Source organism: Choloepus didactylus, chromosome X (genome assembly GCF_015220235.1).
Source record: "Choloepus didactylus isolate mChoDid1 chromosome X, mChoDid1.pri, whole genome shotgun sequence".
Classification (NCBI taxonomy): domain Eukaryota; kingdom Metazoa; phylum Chordata; class Mammalia; order Pilosa; family Megalonychidae; genus Choloepus; species Choloepus didactylus.
In genome coordinates, this window is record NC_051334.1 from 101,048,884 (window position 1) to 101,070,342 (window position 21,459).

Genomic DNA, 21,459 nt, shown 5'->3' on the forward strand with positions numbered 1-21,459 from the left:
GACTCCTGGGGATGAATCTGGACCTGGCATCATGGGATTGAGAACATCTTCTTGACCAAAAGGGGGATGCAAAATGAAACTAAATAAAGTTTCAGTGGCCGAGAGATTTCAAATGGAGTTGAGAGGTCTCTCTGGTGGACATTGTTATGCACTATATAGATAACCATTTTTAGGTTTTAATGTGTTAGAATAGCTAGAAGTAAATAGCTGAAACATATAAACTCCAACCCAGTAGCCTTGGCTCTTGAAGACGATTGTATAACAATGTAGCTTACAAGGGTGACAGTGTGAGTGTGAAAACCTTGTGGTTCACCTTCCCTTTATCCAGTCTATGGATGGAAGAGTAGAAAAATGGGGACAGAAACTAAATGAAAAATAGGGTGGGATGGGGGATTGTTTGGGTGTTGTTTTTTACTTTTATTTTTTATTCTTATTCTTTCCAGTGTGAGGAAAATGTTCAAAAATAGATTGAGATGATGAATGCACAACTATATGATGTTACTATGAACAGTTGATTATACAACATGGATGATTTTATGGTATGTGAATACATCTCAAAAAAATGGATTTAATTTAAAAAATTCAATACAAAAAAAAACAGCATTGTACTGCCATAAAGATATAAGTATTGATCAATGGAATCAAATTGAGAGTTCAGATATAGATCCCCAGATCTATGACTGATTTTCCATAATAACCTCATATCCACTGAACTTGGGCAGAACAATCTCTTCAGCAAAGGGGACTGGGAGAACTGGATAACCACATACAAAAGAAAGAACAAGACCCCCTACCTCATGCCCTATATAAAAATTAACTCAAAGTGGATCAAAGGCCAAAATATTATAGGCATTACCATAAAACACGTAGCAGATAATATACAGAAACATCTTCCAGACCTAGTATTAGGAGGTAGCTTCTTAGACCTTACATCAAAAGCACAAGCAACAAAAGAAAACATAGATAAATGGGAACTCCTCAAAATCAAAATCTTCTGCACCTCAAAGGACTTTGTCAAAACTGGGAAGAGGCAGCCAACTTAATGGAGAAAATATTTGGAAACCATATAATTGATGAGACTGGTATCCAGCATATGTAGAGAAATCCTACAACTCAAATGACAATAGTAAAAACAGACAAATTATAAAATGAGCAGAGGTATGAAAAGACATTTTTCCAAAGAGGAAATACAATTGGCTAAAAAACACATGAAAAAAAATGTTCATCTTCACTAGCTATTAGGGAAATGAAATCAAAACCACAATAAGATATCATGTTACACCAATAAGAATGGCTGCCATTAAACAAACAGGAAACTACAAATGCTGGAGAGGATGCAGAAATTGGAACTTATCCCTTGCTAGTGGGAATGTATAACGCTATAGCCACTGTAGAAAACAGTTTGGCAGTTCCTCAGAAAATTAGATAAGGAGTTACCATATGATCCAGCAATTTCACTTCTGAAAAGTGAAGATCCCAGCAGATCTGAAAGCTGTGACACTAACAGAAATTTTCACACTGATACTCATAATGGCATTTTTCAAATTGCCTAGAGGTGGAAACAACCCAAGTGTTGCTCAACAAATAAGTGTATAAACAAAATATGATATACACATATGATGCACTACTATGCAGCAGTAAGAAGGAATGAGGTCCTGAAACATATGAAAACATGGATAAGCCTTGAAAAAATAATGCTGAGTGAAATAAGTCAGACAAAAAAGACACTTATTATATGTTATCACTAATATGAATTCTTTGAACAATGTATAACCAGTGTCTTCTAATGTAGAATATAGGGAGGCTAGAGATAGTCAGAAGCTAGTGAAGGGGGAACAATTACCTAATAGGTACAGACATGTTAATGAGGGTGAACTTAAATGTATTGGAATGGACAGATGCTATGATAGCTCATTAATGGGATTATAAGTATCAGCGCTTCATTCAAGGCAAACATGATTGAAAGGGTTTGTTTAAAGGTATGTATCTTGAGGGAAGTAGGTAGAAAGCCAGGAAATGCATGGACTGGACATTGCAGAGCAATTTCACTTTGGGCATACTTCATACAACACTCATGAACACATAGAACTGATGAGAACAGTGAAATCTGTAAGTTCTTGAAGCCAGGGGACCTGTGCCCCTCCCTGCTGGGCTCAGTCCCATAGGAAGAGGGGCTGTCAGTGCTGGGAAAGAGGAGGGAGAACTGCAGTGGTGGCTCTTATCAGAAACTCATTCTACTGATCCAAACTCCAATCATAGATAGACTGAGACCAGACACCAAAGAATCTGGGAGCAGCCAGCCCGGCGGAGAGGAGATAGGGATATCAAAAACAGCAAGAAAAACCCAAAAATAAAAGCAGAGGCTTTTTGGAGTTCTGGTGTACATAAAAAGAGGAAGGGCAGAGCTCAGGCAGAGTCAGGCTCATATGCAAATCCAGAAGAACAACCGGTTTCTCTGCCCCCTGGACCTTTCCTTAATGGCCCTAATTGCCATGTCTCTTAGCATTTCAATAACCCATTAGATCTGTGAGGAGGGCCTTTTTTTTTTATCTTTTTCTCTTTTTCTAAAACAATTATTCTAAGAAGCCCAATACAGAAAGCCTAAAAGACTTGCAATTTGGGCAGATCAAGACAAGGGCAGAACTAAGAGAGCTCTGAGACAAAAGTCAATAATCCAGTGGCTGAGAAAATTCACTAAACACCACAACTTCCCAAGAAAAGGGGGAGCATCCTCTCACAGCCATCATCCTGGTGGACAGGGAACACTCCTGCCTGTCGCTGGCCCCATAGCCCAGAGCTGCCCCACAAAACCCAGTGTGATGGAAGTGCTTCCAATAACACATGCACACACCACAAAATCAGGCATGGACATTAGCCTTCCCTGCACCCTCAGGTGGTTGTCCCAGAGTTGGGAAGGTGGAGCAGTGTGAATTAACATGCCCAATTCAGCCATGCTTTCAGCAGACTGGGAGCCTCCCTACACAGCCCTGCAGGCCAAAACTGCCCTGGGGGGATGGCACTCACCTGTGACATACCACAGTCATCCCTCAACAGAGGACATGGGGATGCATGGCCTGGAAGAGGGACCCATTCGCAAGTCTCAGGGGCCATATGCTAATACCAGGGACTTGTGGGTCAGCAGCAGACACAACCTGTGGGAGGACTGAACTGAAGGATTAAACTATTGCAGCAGCTTTAAAACTCCAGGTCCACCAGGGAGATTTGATTGTCAGAGCCACGCCCCCTTCCCTGAACACCCAGACACACACTCCATATACAGGGCGGGCAACATCAACTACACACGTAAGATTGGTGCACCAATTGGACACCACAAGACTCCGTCCCCCACTCACCAAAAAGACAAACCAGGGGAGAACTGGCTTGAGGGGAACAGGTGGCTCGTGGACGCCACCTGCTGGTTAGTTAGAGAAAGTGTACTCCACAAAGCTGTAGATCTGACAAATTAGAGATAAGGATATCAATCAGTCTACAAATTCTAAAAGAAACCTATCAAGTTAAGGAAATCCCAAGAGGCCAAAAACAACAGAAAATTTTCAAGCATATGAAAAAAAAACAGATGATATGGTTAACCCAAGACCAAGCACCCAAATCAAAAGATCAGAGGAGACACAGGACCTGGAGCAATTAATCAAAGAACTAAAGATGAACAATGAGACCATGGCACAGGATATAAAGGACATGAAGAAGAGCATGGCACAGTATATAAAGAACATCAAGAAGACCCTTGAAGAGCATAAAGAAGACATTGCAAGAGTAAATACAAAAAATAGATGATCTGATGGAAATTAAAGAAACTGTTCACCAAATTAAAAAGATTCTGGATACTCATAGTACAAGACTAGAGGAAGTTGAACAATGAATCTGTGACCTGGAAGATGACAGAATGGAAAATGAAAGAACAAAAGAAAGAATGGGGAAAAAATCAAAAAAATCAAAATACACCTCAGGGAAATGATAGGTAATATAAAACATCCAAATATAAGACTCATTGGTGTTCCAGAAGGGGAAGAGATGGATAAAGGTCTAGGAAGAGTATTCAAAGAAATTGTTGGGGAAAACTTCCCAAATCTTCTAAACAACATAAATACACAAATCATAAATACTCAGTGAACTCCAAATAGAATAAATCCAAATAAACCCATTCTGAGACATATTCTGATCAGACTGTCAAATAAGAAGAGAAGGAGCAAGTTCTGAAAGCAGCAAGAGAAAAGCAATTCACCACATACAAAGGAAACAGCATAAGACTAAGTAGTGACTACTCAGCAGCCACCATGGAGGTGAGAAGGCAGTGTGATGACATATTTAAAATTCTGAGTGAGAAAAATTTCCAGCCAAGAATACTTTATCCAGCAAAGCTCTCCTTCAAATTTGAGGGAGAGCTTAAATTTTTCACAGACAAACAAATGCTGAGAGAATTTGCTAACAAGAGACTTGCACTACTTGAGATACTAAAGGGAGCCCTACCGACAGAGAAACAAAGAAAGGAGAGAGAGACATGAAGAAAGGTTCAGTACAAAAGAGAATCAATATGGGTACATTAAAGGATATTAATAGAGGGAAAAATATGTCTGACAAGCATAAACCAAAGGATCAGATGGCTGATTCAAGAAATGCCTTCACGGTTATAACATTGAATGTAAATGGATTAAACTCACCAATTAAAAGATATAGATTTGCAGAATGGTTAAAAAAAAGAACCATCAATATGTTGCATACAAGAGACTCATCTTAGATACAGGGACACAAAGAAATTGAAAGTGAAAGGATGGAAAAAAATATTTCATGCTAGCTACAGCCAAAAGAAAGCAGGTGTGGCAATATTAATCTCAGATAAAATAGACTTTAAATGCAAGGATGTTATGAGAGACGAAGAAGGCCACTACATACTAATAAAAGGGGCAATTCAACAAGAAGAAATAACAATCATAAATGTTTATGCACCCAATCAAGGTGTCACAAAATACATGAGAGAAACACTGGCAAAACTAAAGGAAGCAATTGATGTTTCGACAATAATTGTGGGAGACTTCAACACATCACTCTCTCCTATAGATAGATCAACCAGACAGAAGACCAATAAGGAAATTGAAAACCTAAACAATCTGATAAATGAATTGGATTTAACAGACATATATAGAATATTACATCCCAAATCACCAAGATACACATTCTTCTCTAGTGCTCACAGAACTTTCTCCAGAAAAGATCATATGCTGGGACATAAAATAAGCCTCAATAAATTTAAAAAAAATTGATATTATTCAAAGCACATTCTCTGACCACAATGGAATACAATTAGAAGTCAATAATCATCAGAGATTTAGAAAATTCACAAATACCTGGAAGTTAAACAACACGCTCCTAAGGAATCAGTGGGTTAAAGAAGAAATAGTAAGAGAAATTGCTAAATATGTAGAGATGAATGAAAATGAGAATACAACATACCAAAGCCTATGGGATACAGGAAAAGCGGTACTGGGGGGAAATTTGTAGTACTGAATGCATATACTAAAAAGGAAGAAGGAGCCAAAATCAAAGAACTAATGGATCAAATGAAGAAGATAGAAAATGAATAGCAAAAAAATCTTAAACCAAGTAGAAGAAAAGAAATAACAAGGATTAAAGCAGAAATAAATGACATAGAGAACAACAACAACAAAAAAACAATAGCGAGGATAAATAACACCAAAAGTTGGTTCTTTGAGAAGATCAACAAGATTGACAAGCCCCTAGCTAGACTGACAAAATCAAAAAGAGAGAAGACCCATATCAACAAAATAATGAATGAGAAAGGTGACATGACTGTGGACCCCAAAGTAATTAAAAACAATTATAAGATGATACTATGAACAACAGTATGGCAACAAACTGGATAATGTAGAGGAAATGGACAATTTCCTGGAAACATATGAACAATATAGACTGACCAACAGAAGAAACAAAAGACCTCAACCAACCAATCACAAGCAAAGACATCTAATCAGTCATCAAAAAGCTTCCCACAAATAAATGCCCAGGGCCAGATGGCTTCACAGGGGAATTCTACAAAACTTTCCAAAAACAACTGGCACCAATCTTACTTAAACACTTTCAAAACATGGAAGAAAATGTAACACTACCTAACTCATATTATGAAGCTAAGATCAATCTAATACCAAAACCAAGCAAAGATGCTACAATAAAAGAAAACTACTGGCCAATCTCCCTAATGAATATAGATGCAAAAATCCTCAACAAAACACTTGCAAATCAAATCCAAAGAAACATTAAAAAAATCATACACCATGACCAAGTGGGGTTCATTCCAGGCATGTAAGGATGGTTCAACATAAGAAAATCAATCAATGTATTACAACACATTAACAAATCAAAAGGGAAAAAAACAAATGATCATCTCAATAGATGCTGAAAGAGCATTCGACAAAATCAAACATCCCTTTTTGATTAAAATACATCAAAAGGTAGGAATTGAAGGAAACTTCCTCAATATGATAAAGAGCATATATGAAAAACCCACAGCCAGCATAGTACTCAATGATGAGAGACTGAAAGCCTTCCCTTTAAGATCAGGAACAAGACAAGGATGCCCGCTATCACCACTGTTATTCAGCATTCTGTTGGAAGCCCTAGCCAGGGAAATCCAGCAAGACAAAGAAATAAAAGGCATCCAAATTGGAAAGGAAGAAACAAAACTGTCATTGTTTGCAGAGGATACAATCTTATAACTGGAAAACCCTGAGAAATCGACAATACAACTACTAGAGCTAATAAACAAATTTAGCAAAGTAGCAGGATACAAGATTAATGCACATAAGTCAGTAATGTTTCTATATGCTAGAAATGAACAAACTGAAGGGACACTGAAGAAAAAGATACCATTTTCAATAGCAACTAAAAAAAATCAAGTACTTAGGAATAAACTTAACCAAAGATGTAAAAGACCTATACAAAGAAAACTACATAACTCTACTAAAAGAAATAGAAGGGGACCTTAAAAGATGGAAAAATATTCCATGTTCATGGATAGGAAGGCTAAATGTCATTAAGATGTCAATTCTACCCAAACTCATCTACTGATTCAATGCAATCCCAATCAAAATTCCAACAACCTACTTCACAGACTCGGAAAAGCTAGTAATCAAATTTATTTGGAAAGGGAAGATGCCTTGAATTGCTAAAGACACTCTAAAAAAGAAAAATGAAGTGGGAGGACTTACACTCCCTGACTTTGAAGCTTAATATAAAGCCACAGTTGTCAAAACAGCATGGTACTGGCACAAAGATAGACATATTGATCAATAGAATCAAATTGAGAATTTAGAGATAGATCCCCAGATCTATGGCTGACTGATTTTTGATAAGGCCCCCAAAGTCACTGAACTGGGTCATAATGGTCTTTTCAACAAATGGGGCTGGGAGAGTTGGATATCCATATCCAAAAGAATGAAAGAGGACCTCTACCTCACACCCTACACAAAAATTAACTGAAAATAGATCAAAGATCTCAACATAAAAGAAAGTACCATAAAAGTCCTAGAAGATAATGTAGGGAAACATCTTCAAGACCTTGCATTAGGTGGCCACTTCCTAGACTTTACACCCAAAACACAAGCAACGAAAAAAAAATAGATAAATGGGGACTCCGCAAGCTTAGAAGTTTCTGTACCTCAAAGGAATTTTTCAAAAAGTTAAAGAGGCAGCCAACTCAATAGGAAAAAATTTTTGGAAACCATGTATCTGACAAAAGACTGATATCTTGCATATATAAAGAAATCCTACAACTCAATGATGATAGTACAGACAGCCCAATTATAAAATGGGCAAAAGGTATGAAAAGACAGTTTTCTGAAGAGGACATACAAATGGCCAAGAAACACATGAAAAAATGTTCAGCTTCACTAGCTATTAGAGAGATGCAATTTAAGACCACAATGAAATACCATCTCACACCAATTAGAATGGCTGCCATTAAACAAACAGGAAACTACAAATGCTGGAGGGGATGTGGAGAAATTGGAACTCTTATTCATTGTCTGTGGGACTGTATAATGGCTCAGCCACTGTGGAAGTTAGTCTGGCAGTTCCTTAGAAACTAGATTTAGAGTTACCCTTCGATCCAGCGATTGCACGTCTCAGTATATACCTGGAAGATCTGAAAGCAGTGACATGAACAGATATCTGCACGCCAATGTTCAAAGCAGCATTATTAACAATTGCCAAGAGATGGAAACAACCCAAATGTCCTTGAACAGGTGAGTGGATAAATAAAATGTGGTATATACACATGATGAAATACTACACGGCAGTAAGAAGTAACAATGTCGTGAAACATATGACAACATGGATGAACCTTGAAGACATAATGCTGAGCAAAATAAGCCAGCCACGAAAAGAGAAATATTATATGCTACCACTAATGTGAGCTTTGAAAAATGTAAAAAAGATGGTATATAATGTAGAATGTAGGGGAACTAGCAATAGAGAGCAATTAAGGAAGGGGGAATGATAATCCAGTAAGAACAGATAAGCTATCGTGGGTAAATTTAACATTCTGGGAATGCCCAGGGATCACTATGGTCTGATAATTTCTGATATGTATATTAGGAACAAGTTCACCGAAATGTTGATATATTAGGTTACTTTCTTGGGGTAGAGTAGGAACATGTTGGAAGTAAAGTAGTTATCTTAGGTTAGTTGTCTTTTTCTTACACCCTTGTTATGCTCTCTTTGAAATGTTCTTTTATTGTGTGTTTTTTTAATTTAAAAATTTTTTTTTTATACAGTTGATTTAAGAAAAAGAGTTAATTAAAAAAAAAAAAACAAGGAAAAAATATGCAGAGCCCCCTTGAGGAGCTGGTGGAGAATGCAGGGATATTGGCATGCCCCACCTCGATGGTTGCTAATGTGCTCACAGACTTAGGGGACTGGTGGTTTGATGGGTTGAGCCCTCTACCACAGGACTTGCCCTTGGGAAGACTGTTGCTGCAAAGGAGAGCCTAGGCCTCCCTATAATTGTGCCTAAGAGCCTCTTCCCGAATGCCTCTTTGTTGCTCATATGTGGCCCTCTCTCTCTAGCTAAGCGAACTTAAAAGGTGAAATCACTGCCCTCCCCCCTATGTGAGATCAGACACCCAGGGGAGTGAATCTCCCTGGCAACGTGGAATATGACTCCCGGGGAGGAATGTAGACCCAGCATCGTGGGATGGAGAATATCTTCTTAACCAAAAGTGGGAAATGAAAGGAAATGAAATAAGCTTCAGTGGCAGAGAGATTCCAAATGGAGCCAAGAGGTCACTCTGGTGGGCACTCATGAACAATATGGACAACCCTTTTTAGGTTCTAATGAATTGGGGTAGCTGGTGGTAGATACCTGAAACTATCAAACTACAATCCAGAACCCATGAATCTTGAAGACGATTGTATAAAAATGTATCTTATGAAGAGTGACAATGGGATTGGGAAAGCCATATGGACCACACTCCCCTTTGTCTAGTTTATGGATGGATGAGTAGAAAAATGGGGGAAGGAAAGAAACAAGCAAACAAAGGCACCCAGCATTCTTTTTTTACTTTAATTCCTCTTCTTCACTTTAATTGTTATTCTTGTTATTTTTGTGTGTGTGGTAATGAAGGTGTCAGGGATTGATTTTGGTGATGAATGCACAACTATGTAATGGTACTGTGAACAGTCGAATGTATGATTTGTTTTGTATGACTGCATGGTATGTGAATATATCTCAATAAAATGAATATAATAAAAAAGGTATGTATCTCACAAGTGCTTGCATGATTTACTTTTAAGTATAACACTGGTACAAAGAGTTAAAAACTACATATATGGGAAAAACTGCATATTTTATATCATGGACTATATTTAATAGGAATACCTTACCAGTACCACACTAATAGGGATAAATAACTAGGGCCTGATAAGACTTTTGGGGTGTTTTGTGTGATGATAAGTGTTTAAAATTTGAAAGTGATGATGATTGTACAGCTAAGTGAAGATAATGTGAGACACTGATTGTTTTTCTTGGACAGAATATATGGTATGTGAAATTAGGAATACCCTACTTAATAAGTCAAGCCCTTGATCTTGAGACTTGCTCTAGTGAAACTTATGTCTATAAAAGGAAGGATAAGCCTATCTATAATTACCCCTTGGAGTCACCGCCTAGAACCTCTTTTGTTGCTCAGATGTGGCCTGTCTCTAAGCCCAACTCTGCAAGTAAATTCATTACCCTTGCCCCTACATGGGACATGACACCCAGGGGAATGGGTCTTCCAGGCAACATGGGACATGACTATCAGGAATGGGCCTGGCCCTGGCACTGAGGGATTGAAGGTAAGTTCTTGACCAAAAGGGAGAAAAGAATGGTAACAAAATAAGGTTTCAGTGGCTAAGAGATTTCAAATAGAGTAGAGGAGCTATCCTGGAGGTATGCAAGGTCCAGCTAGGTATTCCAAATGGCCACAGTATGCCAAGCCCTAACCAACAGTAGTCCACAAAATATTAAAGAGAATTATTAAAGATTACCTATGTCCCTATCTGAGACTCTATAAAAGTTTCACTCACTAAATTTACTTTTCAGAACCTTAAATCCCCTGGAGTGTTCCTATGCTAGATAAGTCCCAGAACCTAGAGGCAACAGCCTCTTCAAGAACTTCAACCAGGTGCATCCCCCTTCCCCATAATGTTGACACCCCTTTTCAATATGAACAAGTTAGCTTGGTCACTGCCCAGATATCCCTGAAAATTTAGACAGTGATCAAATGAGAGAGGGGGGTTGCAACTGACAAGATAGGATTTAACAATGGATTATGAATACTGAGTCTTTATATATATATATATCTGTTTTAGTTTCTAGGGTACTAGAATAGCTAGAAGGAAATAATTGGCATGCTGGAACTATAACATATAACATGCTTCAAAATTTGCTCTATAGCTACTTGTTAAATTATACTTTGAAAGTTAACACCTTTCTGTACATATGTTATACTTCACAATAAGGAAATAACTGAAATGGTGGCACTGTAACCCAAATTCTTTGAAATTTGCTCTCTAATGTCTTGTTAAATTGTACTTTTAAAGTTATCACCTTTCCGTTATATATGTTATACTTCACTAAAAATGTAAAAACAATTAACAAATTAATATTAAATGGCCTTATTTCTACCCATAAATGAGATATTCCATATGTGAAACTTAAATCCTTTTGGAAAATCACTACAAAAAATAAAAAGATCATTAATCACTAAAGTTTTCCAGACCAAATAATATTAATAAATATTGGATTTTTATTCAATACTACTGTCATAAAATCCTAATTTTTATTCCTAAAGTATACAGTTTTAGAAATAGTAGATTACAATTTGGTAACTTTTACACTTTTCAATGGACATAACATGAAAAATTCTTCTGTTGAATATAGTTTGTTTAAAGGAAAGACAGACAGTGGCAGAGAGATTCCAAAAGGAGCCAAGAGGTCACTGTGGTGGGCACTCTTATGCACAATATAGACAATCCTTTTTAGGTTCTAGTGAATTGGAGTAGCTAGCAGTAAATACCTGAAACTATCAAACTACAACCCAGAACCATGAATATTGAAGATGATTGTATGAAAATGTAGCTTATGAGGGGTGACAATGTGATTGGGAAAGCCATATGGACCACACTCCCCTTTGTCTAGTTTATGGATGGATGAGTAGAAAAATGGGGGAAGGAAATAAACAAACAAACAAAGACACCCAGCATTCTTTTTTACTTTAATTGCTCTTTTTCACTTTAATTATTATTCCTGTTATTTCTGTGTGTGGTAATGAAGGTGTCATTTTGGTGATGAATGCACAACTATGTAATGCACAACTATGTAATGGTACTGTGAACAATCAAATGTACAATTTGTTTTGTATGACTGCATGGTATGTGAATACATCTCAATAAAATGTATTAAAAAAATAAAAATAAAAATAAAAATAAAGGAAACCCAGATTGTTTATTGGTTTATATGAATAAAATATGTATAGAATGTTCACCTTAGTTATATGAGTTAAAAACAAGATAACCAATGCACATTGGTTAGCCTGTATGAAAATTTCTAAAAATTACAGTGGAACAAAATGATGATTTTAATTTATATTTCTGAAATGTCACCTTAAATTTAATAATAAATTTTAATTGTCCCACCAAGGTATATTATAATTCTGCATTTGAGTAAAGGTGTAAGTAAATCTCATGCAAAAAATACCCAAAACTTTACGAAACTATACTCATACAATTCAGAAGTGGCTCAAGGTTGATGTACTTGGATATTGTACAAGATTATATGTACAGGCTAGTAATTTTTAAAAAAAAAACTATATGGAATATATTTATAAACTTGCCATATACTCTATGAGTCCCTGGCAACCTGGTGTCATTTATTAATTTCTACCTTTTGGGATCCTTTTTTAGACACTGGTATGACAAAACTATGTAAAAAACAAAACTCAGATGATATCCTGTTCTTTTATGATACAGTACATGAATATGAGATCAAGAACTCATCCTTGCCATGTCAACACCTTTTTTTATTAAAAAGTATAGGAGAATTAAAATACTATGTGTATATATATAGGTGAAATTCCATATACATATATATATACATGCATAAGGTCCTCTTCTGTTTTTTTCTTCCCACCTTTATATTTTATTATTTTCTGTCAAAATCCTACAAGTAACACTGGACAGGACTCCATCTGAGAGCCAGTCAACACTACTCCTCAGCTGGTGAGATTGCTATTTATCTGTGTAATGCCCAAATTATTGTAATTCAGTGAGGGGATTGGGTTTTGTTTTTTAACTCTTCCCCTTCTGTGACCTTATGAAGAGAAAATGTGTTGTACCAAGCTATATTTTCCAATTTGACCTTTAAGCACGTGAGTTGAAGTCCATTGTGCTTGGTTTTAAAAACACAAAAGATTAAATAAGTTTGTATCACTAATCTCTAAGATAATTTCCCTTTTAATGTCTGTTCCTATAAGAAAAAAAATGGAAATTGGTTTTTCTTTACACAGATTTATGTTCTAATCAGAGGATGTTTATGTTCTCCCTCTGCCAAAGGTTTCAGCTATATTTATTAGATGCGATACATATGTTATTGCCTTGGATAAATATTTTAAACTTGCTTGTTATTTTTGGTGGTGAACAAGTGTCCTGGACAACTGAAATCCACAGTAACATTTTTATTCATTTGAAATAACTATGGGTAATTCACTTATATAGTTTCTTTCATCACATGAAATTTAGTGACACTTCTCTTTAAAATTTTATATACTTCTCCCTTCCTTTTGAAAACATTAGTAGTTTATATAAATGAGTCACATTTGTTAACATAAAATGTTAAGACCTGAAAGCCTGCAATTCATCTTACACAACCTTCTAATTTTACAAACTCATATTCAAGAGATTAAGCAAATTGCTTGTGGTCACAATAGTTGTAGGCAAAGCTGAGGCTTAGAAATCATGCCTTCTAGAGCCTATTTCTGAAGTGATCCTAACATGTCATATGGCTTCAAGAAATTGAAATTTGGTCTGACTACATAATTATGTAAGTTAAAATGTGTTTCATTCCATGTTTTCCAGGGTCAAAGTATATTTGGGCTTGATGTCATTGAAACACCAGAAGGAGACAAGATGCCACAACTGATTGTTCAAAAGGAGTTAGATAAGGAAGAGAAAGATACATATGTGATGAAAGTAAAGTTTGAAGATGGCGGCTTTCCTCAAAGATCCAGCACTGCTATTTTGCAAGTAAGTGTTACTGATACAAATGATAACCACCTGGTATTCAAGGAGAAGGAGATTGAAGTTACTATACCAGAAAATGCTCCTGTAGGTAGTTCAGTGACACAGCTCCATGCCACAGATGCTGATATAGGTGAAAATGCCAAGATTCACTTCTATTTCAGCAATTTAGTCTCCAACATTGCTAAGAGACTATTTCACCTCAACAACACCACTGGACTTATCACAATCAAAGAACCACTGGATAGGGAGGAATCAGCAAACCACAAATTAGTTGTTTTGGCAAGTGATGGTGGATCAGTGCCAGCAAGAGCAATGGTGCTTGTAAATGTCACAGATGTCAATGACAATGTACCATTAATTGACATAAGATACATCATTAATCCAATAAATGGCACTGTGGTTCTTTCAGAAAATGCTCCACTCAACACAAAAATTGCTCTCATAACTGTGACGGATAAGGATGCTGAGCATAATGGAAGGGTGACATGCTTCACAGATCATGAAGTTCCTTTCCAATTAAGGCCAGTATTTAGTAATCATTTCCTACTGGAGACTGCAGCATATCTTGACTATGAGACCGCAAGAGAATATGCCATTAAATTACTGGCTGCAGATGCTGGCAAACCTCCTTTGAATCAGTCATCCATGCTCCTTGTCAAATTGAAAGATGAAAACAACAATGCTCCAGTTTTCACCCAGCCTTTTATAAGTCTTTCTGTTCCTGAGAATAATGCTCCCGGCACCCAGCTGACAAAGGTAAGTGCAACAGATGCAGACAGTGAGCATAATGCTGAGATCAATTACATGCTAGGCACTGTTGCTCCATCTGTATTCAATCTGGATCATCGTACAGGCATTCTGACTGCAGTGAAGAAACTAGATAGGGAAAAACAGGAAAAATATTCCTTCACAGTTCTGGCAAAGGATAATGGTCTTCCACCCTTGATGGCCAATGCCACAGTCTTAGTGACTGTCCTTGATCAAAATGATAACAGCCCAATTTTCACTCACAATGAGTACAACTTCTATGTCCCAGAAAACCTTCCAAGACATGGCACAGTAGGACTAATTATTGTAACTGATCCTGATTATGGAGAAAATTCTGCAGTCACTCTCTCCATTTTAGATGCAAATGATGATTTCATCATTGATCCACAGACTGGTGTCATCCAACCAAATATTTCATTTGATAGAGAAAAACAAGAATCTTACACTTTCTACATAAAGGCTGCGGATGGTGGTAGGGTATCACAGTCTTCAACTGCCAAAGTGACCATAAATGTAGTTGATGTCAATGATAACAAACCAGTTTTTGTTGTCCCTTCTTCCAATTACTCCTATGAATTAGTTCTACCATTCAGTAATCCAGGCACAGTGGTCTTCAAGGTAGTTGCCATTGACAATGACACTGGCATGAATGCAGAGCTTTATTACAGCATTGTTGGAGGGAACACAAAAGATCTTTTTACAATTGACCAAACAGCAGGCAACATTACATTGAAGGAGAAGTGTGTTGTTGCAGACCTTGGTTTACACAGACTGGTAGTCAAAGCCAAAGATTTAGGACAACCTGATTCTCTCTTCAGTGTAGTAATTGTTAATTTATTCGTGAATGAGTCGGTGACCAATGCTACACTGATTCATGAACTGGTACACAAAAACATTGAAAAACCAGTGACCCAAAATATTGAGATGACTGATACATCCTTACCAAAAAATCACTATGTCAAGATCATGGTTGCAATCATTGCTGGCACCATAACTGTCATCCTAGTTATTTTCATCACTGCTGTAGTAAGATGCCACCAATCACCACACATTAAGGCTGCCCAGAAAAACAAGCAGAATTTAGAATGGGTTACTCCAAACCCAGAAAATAGGCATATGATAATGTTGAAGAAAAAGAAGAAGTAGAAGAAGCATGCCCCTAAGAACCTGTTGCTTAACTTTGTCAGTATTGAAGAAACTAAGGCAGATGATGGTGACAATGATGGGAACAGTGTCACACTAGACCTTCCCATTGAACTGGAAGAGCAAACCATGGGCAAGTACAACTAGGGCACTGTACCTGCTACTTTCAAGCCTGACAGCTCTGATTTGGCCCGGCACTACAAATATGCCTCTCCACAGCCCACCTTCCAGATCCAGCCCGAAACTCCCCTGAATTTGAAGCACCACATCATCCAGGAACTGACTGCTGATAACACCTTCATGGCCTGCGATTCCATCTCCAAGTGTTCCTCCAACAGTTCTGATCCCTACAGCATTTCAGAGTGTAGTTATCCAGTGACAACCTTCAAGACTCCTGTGTTTGTTCACACCAGACTGGTAGGTAATCCAAGTTTCTAATAAACCTTCTAAATTTATTATTTTTCAAGCTATTTTCAGTTGATGTAGAACTTTACAGAATGTACTGACTGCAACGAGTGATCAAAACAATCATATGCTTTAGAAATATTTAAATAGATTTATGGAATCATTCAAGTTTGATAGAAAATCAGAACAAATGACAGCTGATTGTAAAAAAATTGGGTGCAGAATGATGATCATAACAGGGACAATTTTGTCTGTAGATGGCAGTATGACAATTCTTGTTAGAAAATATACTGGCAGTATCTAAAACAAAGAAGTGCCATTGTATACATGAGGATCTGAACAGTCTGGGCTAAGTACATTGAAGTAAAGCTTTTCAGAATCTGATAAGTAGCTCTTAATATTAATGGTGTTGAGAATTCAGCTTCACTTAGGAAAATCTGTGTCTGCATAATGTGACAAAATAGCACTAAGTGATCTTACCCAACCCATGCCCAAACAAAGAATGTGTTATTTTCAATTATGAACTCACCATTATTTTGTTTCAACAAATCTGTCTTAATTCACATAATACAATAAGGATCAGATTAGGAAAATGAATATACATAGTACTCTCATCTCTAAATCACAGAATGAAATATATATGAGTTTTCCTATTTTAGATATCTGTTTAATTATTTGCATATTTATACAAGGTACTCAGAAATCCTTCAGGAGACATTCTTAAGAGATAATGACTTTTGGAAATTGAAATGTATTTTCCTTCTCTGATGGACATGAAAGAAAATATGGGCACATTAAGATGCTAGAAATTCATTCACAATAATTAAGAAACCACAACTTTTATGAAAACAAGGGTTTACTGAGTGCTTTTTATCTGCATTCCTTGGGAAGAAATGAATAAAATTTATCTAGAAATTCATAAGTAGATTTCATGATTTAAGTTTGTTTATTGCCATAATAAAGCCAAATGATGAAATTCATCTATCTTTTATAAGTCATGACATGTGTTGACTTTATTATGTATTGTGTGAATCTTATAAAGGCCTTAATCTCAATTGCAATGAATAAAGGCTTTTGAAAACCTATTCAGGCTTAACAAAATGGTAGAAATGTGAAATAATAAGTTTACTATTTAGAAAAGTTAGAGATATTAAAGAAGTCTAACAGAATTCAAGATTACAATGAATTTAATTTACCACAGTTCTGGAAATGTTTTTAGTAATTGAGGTCATCCAACTATATGGATAGTTGAGTTATACAATAAAATTAACCACTCTTTGTTAATCATCTAATGAAGGTAAGGTATAATTCAGTTGTGGTACTTTTGAAGTCCACAATTATACTGTTGCAAATGGCAAAAAAGAGCCTTAATCTCTGCATGTAGGGTTTCTGTTATGCTTGAATCAGTTTATAGGGCAGTGGTTATTTCTAAGTTTTGATGAGCCCTGTGCTTACCTACCTAGATGCCTAATATATCCTCAGGGTATGTTTTTGTTTGTATTTAGCCATTCAAAATGGAAGTCTCATTTTTTAATTCTTATGGCTATTATTGTGCCTACTGGAAACATTTATCAATGGAATCCTATCCTTTATGTTGAACATCTTATGTGTTTTGAGTATCCTAATAGCACTTTTCCTGGGCTAAATCTGTGACTGTTTTAAAATATATATACAAAAGCTGGATTTGTGAATTACATTTGAAGATCATTGGTTTTAATAGATTGGCTCATGAAGTTAGTTAAAAGAGCAAATTCTGATCTCAAAAGTTTTCAAAATTTAGTGACATTTTATGAACTAGACATAGTTTACTTGAGTACATGAACATGCAGGAAGCAGGGATGTATGAACCAAAAACAAATATGAAGTATTTGCCAAACATCCTCCTTTTTATTTGTTTCTTTCATATTCTGTAATTCTTAAAATTTAAGAAAATTCATAATTCTTTCTATAATGGCATTTTATAATATTAGCTAAGAGATTTTTCCTAAGAAGAATGAATGGCTTCATGAATTAGGCAAAATTTTAAAAGTAAAGCTAATGAGAGTAAGTTCTTGGTTATTATTAAGATTTTTGTTAGCTAAAGGACTATCTTAGAATCAGTGAATTCTCAGTTGACTTCTTTTTTTCACATGTTAAAAAATAGTCAAGAGTATATTTTATGTCATTTGTTCACAGTTTCATATCCTTTAATAAATATCTTCTGGACATTAATTGGTGAACTTAGGCAGACTAATATGATACTAAAAATAATTTAAATCTTTTCATTTTGTACTATATTTGCAATGATCTTCACCTTTTCTATATACTCTTCAATTTGTGTTTAATGCCAAGAGAGACATCTTATATTCACTGACTTTGCAGAATGCTAACAAGATAAGTGAGCACTGAAAAAGGAATTATATATTTTAAAATTCAAATAAAGTAGGGTTTTTTTTTAAAGAAACATCATACAAAATAGGGAAAAGCCTTGGCCAATACAGAAAAATTCATTATTCCTTAAGGAAATTCTGACAGTGGAAGAAAATATTACTGTTAGTAGAAGGCAGTTGATTTTAAACAAAATGAGAGATACATTTTCAAAAAAAGGCTTCAGCATGATGTTTACATTTAGTTCATTATTCAACTGAATAGAAATATGAAAATGGAGAACGGTTCTGGTAGGCATTAATATATAAGGGAATTTATCAGAAATTTCATGTTTTAAAAAGGAAATCAAATACTTCATAAAGATTATTTTTTCTGATGCTGTTCAGAAAAAATTATAGAATGTTTATTAGATACCTTTATGATAGGAATACATCTATTGTCTAAAGCCATCTAAACCTGGAGCATATGAAGCTCCTGTTGGTACAAATTTCTATGGGTATTCTGGAAGGAATTTTTGTACACAAAGGGGTAAAAATGAGAAACATGAAATTTAAAAGGATGAGTCTAAAGATTACCTTATATGAATACCTTCAGTGTTTTAGAACAAGCAGATAGCACTTGGTTGGTATCACCCTAGAAAAGCAAAAACTGTAAATAACTTTTCAAATTTTCAAATATTTTCAAATCAGCTTTTTAAATTGTAATATAAAAGAGATATACTGCCAAAACCAAGTCTTGCTTAAGACAACTCTCCCATTAAAATATTGAGATTATACACTTGAAAAATAAAGAGAATAAAAATGAAGAGCCATTATTTAAAGTATTTTTGAGGGTCTTCCATGTACCAGTCACTATCTTAGACTTCACTTCCACACACATACAAGGAAAATATCCTAACAAGTTTTGATGGTGAGAGTTGGAATAGTCTTGGAATTTTGGAAATGAGGTATAAAGAATTGTGGAAAGTTGGGTCTGTTGTAACTCATGGATATAACCAGGGAGTGGATATTATACATGAATCCAATATGGTGATAGCAGATTGAGTTAGCTTGGAATAGGTTTGTCATTCACCATGGTTAAATTCACTAACTTTGATTCTGTGCATCTATTTATAGTAATGTGAATTTTAGCCATGTAGTATGCTTGGCAACTAAGACTCGTGAAACATAACCATCTGATTTTGATAACATGTTATTTTTCTTGTCCTAGACTGATTCCAGGACACCAACTATTGAAATCTGCAGTGGGATATAAATTTCTAGGAACAACAAAATTTCATTTCCCTTCAGAAATATTCCATTGATTTGTGATTTCAAAATTTGTTTAAGATCACTAATGTTACAATCTGCATTTACCATTATGAAAGCAAGCAAAGCAAAAAGTACTTTAAATTGGATGTCTCAATAAACCTTATGGTTACTTTAGCTTTAATCTGACAATAAAAATTTAAAATTTATGGAAGAAGCAGTGCGGTAAAATAAAAGAGTTTTACTGTGCTGTTTCTCTGCTTGCTCTAAATGTCAACAATTTTGGGTGCCACACTGATTGTTAATACATCAAACACTAAACATGGAATTACTTGCTCTGTCTGATTGCTGAAGAGTTTAAACATCATCTTCAGGGGTTTGGAGGTGAAGCTGAACTATCCAAGCTACCCTTCTGAAAAGTATCCAGGGCAAGAGAATTTTTAAAGAAAAAAGAATTAGTTCATTTTTATGAAAATGTTCACTAGTACAGTATTGCTGAAAAAATCATTATAATTACTTATTACTCCACTTAAAGTTTGGATGACATAAAACAATCTTATTGGGTTTTTATGTTGATTGTAATCATATTGTCCCACTACTTTCATCATTAAACATTATTATCATGCTTTTTTTCTATAAATACTGAAAAAGTAAGCAACTCTTTCTATTTATATCTAGCAAAAGGAGAATGTAAAGTTCTTTATACTTCCTGATATTCTGAAAAAATAGTAATTTCTTATGTTATGAAACATAACTCAAGTTACATGAAGGTAGAAAGAAATACTTAGGGGATATGTTTTTTAAAAAGATTGTATATTAAATTTGAAACTGCATAGGGAAAATCTAAGGTACTCGATTCTTATCTAAATAAATCTATTTTATTTCTCTGGCATTAAATTACAGAATATACTTCATTGCTTTGAGTAATTTCCCCCTTTAAAGTAATTCACTTTTCACCATATGTTGGTTAACTCATTTCCCAAACAAATGTGTAAATGCCTTGAATTGGGTGTACATTATATTTTATTAAGGAGGAAATGACATGTTCCAATTTTATGCTACATTCTTTAAGATGCATATGCCTTACTAACATTACTAAAAGTTTTTTTTTAAATATGATTTCTTCTGACCAAAAGGGAGTATAAAGGGCCCTCATAATTAAGACATAGAGGATATTACTACTGAATTTTGACTAAAATGCTTAATTTTGTAACAATTTACCTTGAAAATGTAAATAGGATTCGGTCTGTTATGTATGTTTATTAAAATTAGTGTATTATTTGAGGTGTTCTTTGATGAAATGGTATTTAGAAGATGTTTATGCTCTATTTAGCATTTCAAATTAGTGCTATTCTTGGATATTTGATGTAAAGGTAATATTTTAAGCAGGCTTATGTTAAAATTTAGTGTTCCTATTAACTTGATATAGAATCCCTTGTATCTCCAATGATATGAAGTTCTTATGCATATTTGTTCTCTAGCTATTTAACATAACTTAGTTGATTGTAATGACTGTGAGTGTAACTATTTTCACTGGTGATAAAAAGTGACATGTAAGGTAGAATATTGTACTACATACTTACAAACGACTGTGGTAGAAAAATGTTTAAAGTTGGAATTTACCTTTGCACAAGTTATTCATATAGAACAACTTTACTGTTTTCCCCATTACTTATTGATACATATTTCAGTTTAATTCAAATCATTCTAAGATATG

General features: G+C 35.3%; 1 protein-coding gene across 1 annotated transcript in view; it reads left to right on the forward strand.

The window, feature by feature from the left end:
• Positions 1 to 20,026, forward strand: part of LOC119523291 (protocadherin-11 X-linked-like) — a 184,011-nt gene extending 163,985 nt beyond the window's left edge. Inside the window, 2 exon segments of the mRNA XM_037822054.1 lie at positions 13,648 to 16,140; positions 19,705 to 20,026. Of these exon segments, the coding sequence (XP_037677982.1) occupies positions 13,648 to 15,726 (2,079 nt within the window). The 3' untranslated portion in view covers positions 15,727 to 16,140; positions 19,705 to 20,026.
• Positions 20,027 to 21,459: the final 1,433 nt, after the last annotated feature.